Genomic DNA, 4701 nt, shown 5'->3' with positions numbered 1-4701 from the left:
TATATATTATTATATTTAATGCATAAACAATGATCTTTTTATTTCTTATTATTTTTTTAAAATTTTTTATTCTATTATTCAAAAGTATGAGATGGAAATAGTAATGAGTTTTATAATTACCAAATAATTTTAATTCAATAGTAAGATAAGAAAAGTAGAAACACAAATATAATAATATGAACAGATATTACATTGTAACAGAGTCAATAGTATTCAAAAATAATAAAAATATGTATGGTACAAAAGTCTCAATCAAATGAAATCTTAAAAGTAAATTGATAACGAAAAAATAGTTAATTACTCCATATCAATAGGGAAGTGATGGTAAGTAGACCGTTTGGGATTCATTATCAAAACAGGGTAAAAACTTTTTTTTTTTTAAGTGTAAGGTCTAGTTTGAATGTTTTTGAAATAAATTGATAACAAAAAAATAGTTAAGATGTTTTTGGCATTTTAAAATCTTGTGCGAAGGGAGTGATTTGTGGTGAAACTGTGAAAGCTAGGGATTGTATGAAGTGTGGGACAGTTAAAAGATGGATGGAAATATGGAATTATGGAAAGCTTTGGTTAGAACAGCGTAGAATTGACTACTGTAATTGGTTGTCCCAACACCATCCCTCTCATACTCAGTTCAAAACAACAGGATATGGCCAAAGACAACCAGCACCAAGCATGCGGTTGACAGCCAAAACACATTCCATATAAAGTATAAAAGTAGTACTTTGTTCTGTTAATATACCCCTCGTAGCTTTTAAGCAAAGTAAAAGAATAATAAATTTTTTTTGTCCATTTATAGTATATATATGCATAAAATACATTTTTGACAAAAACGTAGCATAACAAAAAATACACTTCCGATAAATGTGTCCGATAGGTAACACGAGTATTTAAAAAATAAAAACTATTATTATATCTATTTTAAGAAAATAGGCACGCTAAAAAAATACTCCTTATATGTATATAAGACAATTTTTTTTGAAACAGAACAGTAAAACATGGTAAATTGATAAGCTCCCAAAAGAATTCAAAAGTTGCCAGTCATCCAGGCCAGATTACAGCAATCACCATCCCGCCATCCGCATTGAAAAAAAAAAAAGCTACAGGACAAAATAAAAGTACAGAAGTGATTTAAGATAAAAAACAAACAAACAAACCATAATTGTTGATTGGTAACCAACCAAAGAATTCATTACACGCATTCAACACACCAAACCATCATATGATAATGTCAAAAGGACATAATTTGTTTAGATGGAGATTAAAAATAGTAAAGTCGACAACAGACTAATATCACATCTTAGCGAGGCAGGCAGGCAGGCAGGCAGTGCAGTCCCACAAACTATAAACATTTCTCAGGAGTAAAGCAAAGAGAGCACACATCAAGCTTTGCAGTACTAGAGAAATTTATTTAATTTGCGCGGCTCTTGAAGACTTCGAGAGACATCTCAGTTGGATCAGTTGCTTGCAGCTCCACCTGAATGCCATCCAATTCCCTCTTAAATCTGTCCTTGGAGCTTGCATAAATCATTTTGCTTCTAACCTTTGAAGTATCAGGAGACCTTCACATAACAAATGGCAGTAATAGTTAGTCTACTTCAAAACCTGTGTGAAAAATGTAGGGCAACCATTTCAACTGAATATTACCAGGCAATAAAGAAAATCCTGCTCTTTGGAACACTCTCTTCTGTTAGAAAATCAAAATCATAGATAGCATATCGGCATTCATTAGCAGGCATGCATGCAGTGAAGTCTTCATAGTTCAGAGCAGGCTCACCCAGCTTTTCCACAATTACCTGCTTTTGCTTCTCCTCAATCTTAAATACTATAAACCGGTAAGCCCTCTTTGTTTTCAACTCCAAAAATTTCAGTTTGCAGTCGTCATGGACTGCCATGCCTGAAGCAGAATTAGCCTATGCATACAATGGAGAAATTAGAAGAAAGTTGGAATAAGGAATACATTCAAAGTCTTTGATACAAAAGGTATGGATATTTCACATATGCAGCATATAAATAGTTGTTTCAGTTTTCTAATTAATTTAAGAGGAAACACATGAATAGTTGCTTCAGCTTTTATTTTGAAGAATCATCTTGACCAACCCAGAGAAATTTAAGAGAGAAAGCTCACCATTAAAAACCCCAGAAACTAAGCTAGTCCAACTATCTAAAATGGCATGTAAAGTTGGCCATAGATGCTGAACATGCATCTTAAATGATGATGATGATGAATGAGATGTTCAATTTCCTCATGAACTAAAATGTGCTTAATTGTATGAACGAAACTTTTGAGGGTCTTCAACTTGAAGTAATAGATAACTGTGGCAAGTTATCGCTGTAAGCCAGCGGCTAAGTTTGTTTTGAAAAAGAAAAAACCATCCTGCAATGTAGTAAGTGGAAAGGAGGAGCATATGTAGAACAATTCTAATCAACAAAATCAAATGTGAGTAACATAGTAGCAAGCCTAATTAACACTGACAAATACTTCAAATGTCATAACAAGGCCTCATCCTTGGTTGCTTCATTCTTTTATGTAGCTTCTAACTTCTAAGGCTCACAATAAAATGCAATATGTTGACTTTGTGAACAGATAGCCTAATAATCTGTTTTTGTGCCTATAACAATTAAAGCTGACAGAAAAGGGACCATATTTGTGTTTAAGAAAATACATTTAAAAACAATGAAACATCAGCCTGGCTGTCTCTCATAAATGTTATTGGCAAAAAGAAGCAAGTACAATCATCAACTAGGGTATCAATAAAAGTTGACCTAAAAATAAAGCATATTAAAACACCCCAGCCAGTGGAAGTAGCCAATGATTTCAATATTTGTTCAGATTTTGAAGGAAATACGGATAATTAAAATATGCCTTCACCACAAAGACTCAATAAACGGATCTACACCATGACATCAATAACATAAATTAGCCAACGGATCACATATTCAACGACAAGAAAGTAAAATAGCACGGGATTTTGGGTGCCAGATCAAAATTGGTAAAAATAACAGCCTCGTCAGGCAAATTTTGCTAATTTGCACCAGAAAGGCAGAAATGAAACTGATTTTCTTCGAAAATGAAATACAAACTAAATTCAACACGCGTCACCACAAAAAAAAATAAAAAAATAAAAAAATCCAAACGCGACAAACAAATATTAGATGCTAAAAAGAGGCACAAATGCTTCAAAGTTTAACTCAATCTACTGCAAAAGGATCAGCGCATCTACGACACTAGCAAAGGCCACACACGTCCATGGAATCAAAGATCAGGCAATCAGATAAACTAGTTTCACAAAGCATTTAAAGATCAATAATCAATTACAACAATTAAGATCCGTATAGCGAAATGAAACCTAGAATCTCCCGGCACAATAACCAGAAAACATCACAGATCAAGCACCAAAAACACAAAAATAACAAAAAATAAAAAAATAGATCAAATATTAGCTGAATAAAAGTGCGTGAGGACGGAGTAAAGATCTGAGCAGCACAAACCATGGTGGTGCGCGGTGATCGGAGAAAGATCGACGAGATTTGAGCGGAGATATAGAGCTTTAGGGCAAAGAAGAGATATTTCTGTGCGCGTATATATAGGGGAGCGCGTTTGAGACCGGAAAAGACTTTGCTTCACACAGATAAGCAAAGCGGAGAAAGAAGAAAAAGAGAAATGAAGAATTGAATTCCCGATTCAGCCCCGGGCAATTTGGTTGCCACCACCTCACATAGACAGAGAAAGCAAGAAAGGTGGTCGGGCCAATCTTTTGCTGCCACGTTGTGATTCTTAATTGACTATTCTAACCCCAGGGTTATCCACAGCTGCTTGTCCAAATTGAGTAATCAAACATTCAAACCGCGCTTGTACATTAAGCCTCGTTTGATACTTGGATTGTCCGGACTACTCCCGGGATAAGAAAGATTTAGGCTACGAATACGGAATACCCCTTAAAGCATGCTTAGTTTACAAAATAAAATTTAAGAGAGTAAAAATGTTATACTATAAAAAATGTAATATGCAAAGAATATGATAAATGAAAAGACATAAATACCGTTATAAAAATATAATAATAATATTATTATTATTACATAAGATTTTTAAATAATATTATTTTATAACAACTATAGAATTATAAAAAAAATCATAATGTAAAAGTTGTTATCATGGGCAGAGCTAGTATGAAGACAGTGGGGGCAGCTGCCCCCTCTTCCCCAACCCTTATATATATATATATAAAGAGAGAGAGAGAGAGAGAAAATATAATTCAAATGCGGTTGTGCAGTGAGAGAAGAGTCATTGATCTTGCCAAAATCAACGTTCAGGATTAACGTTTAAAAAAAAATGCGATGGCAATTTGGTCATTTTCCATATGGGTCAAACTTAAGGTACGTGATTTTTCTTCTTAAGGTGTGTAGTTTCCCTTCTTAATTAAGGTGCGTGATTTTGAGCGTAAGATGCGTTAGTTATGTGAAACTTAAGTGTATCGGTCTAAAGCTTTAAGTGTGTGGTTTCTCTTCTTAAGGTGCATGATTTTCCTCCTTAAGGTGTGTGGTTTGTGTGCTTAAAGTGCGTTAGTTGTTGAAATTTAAGGTACGTGGTTTTCCTTCTTAAGGTGCGTTGTTTTTCTCCTTTCCTTCTTAAGGTGCGTTGTTTTTCTTCTTAAGTTGCGATTTTTTTTTCAGTTCCAAAACACAAACAATATTCATTATAAG

At 34.0% G+C, this 4701-nt stretch overlaps 1 protein-coding gene across 1 annotated transcript; it reads right to left on the bottom strand.

The window, feature by feature from the left end:
• Nucleotides 1–1116: 1116 nt before the first annotated feature.
• Nucleotides 1117–3672, bottom strand: LOC116004513 (actin-depolymerizing factor 2-like). The gene is made up of 3 exons (XM_031244591.1): nt 3490–3672; nt 1645–1910; nt 1117–1559 (listed from the first exon to the last, which is right to left on the bottom strand). The coding sequence occupies exons 1-3, from the start codon at nt 3490–3492 to the stop codon at nt 1409–1411; spliced, it is 420 nt and encodes a 139-aa protein (XP_031100451.1). The 5' UTR covers nt 3493–3672; the 3' UTR covers nt 1117–1408.
• Nucleotides 3673–4701: the final 1029 nt, after the last annotated feature.

The sequence above is a fragment of the Ipomoea triloba genome, chromosome 14, assembly GCF_003576645.1.
Source record: "Ipomoea triloba cultivar NCNSP0323 chromosome 14, ASM357664v1".
Classification (NCBI taxonomy): domain Eukaryota; kingdom Viridiplantae; phylum Streptophyta; class Magnoliopsida; order Solanales; family Convolvulaceae; genus Ipomoea; species Ipomoea triloba.
Note: the sequence above shows the minus strand (reverse complement) of the source record. Positions and strands in the feature narration are given on the sequence as shown.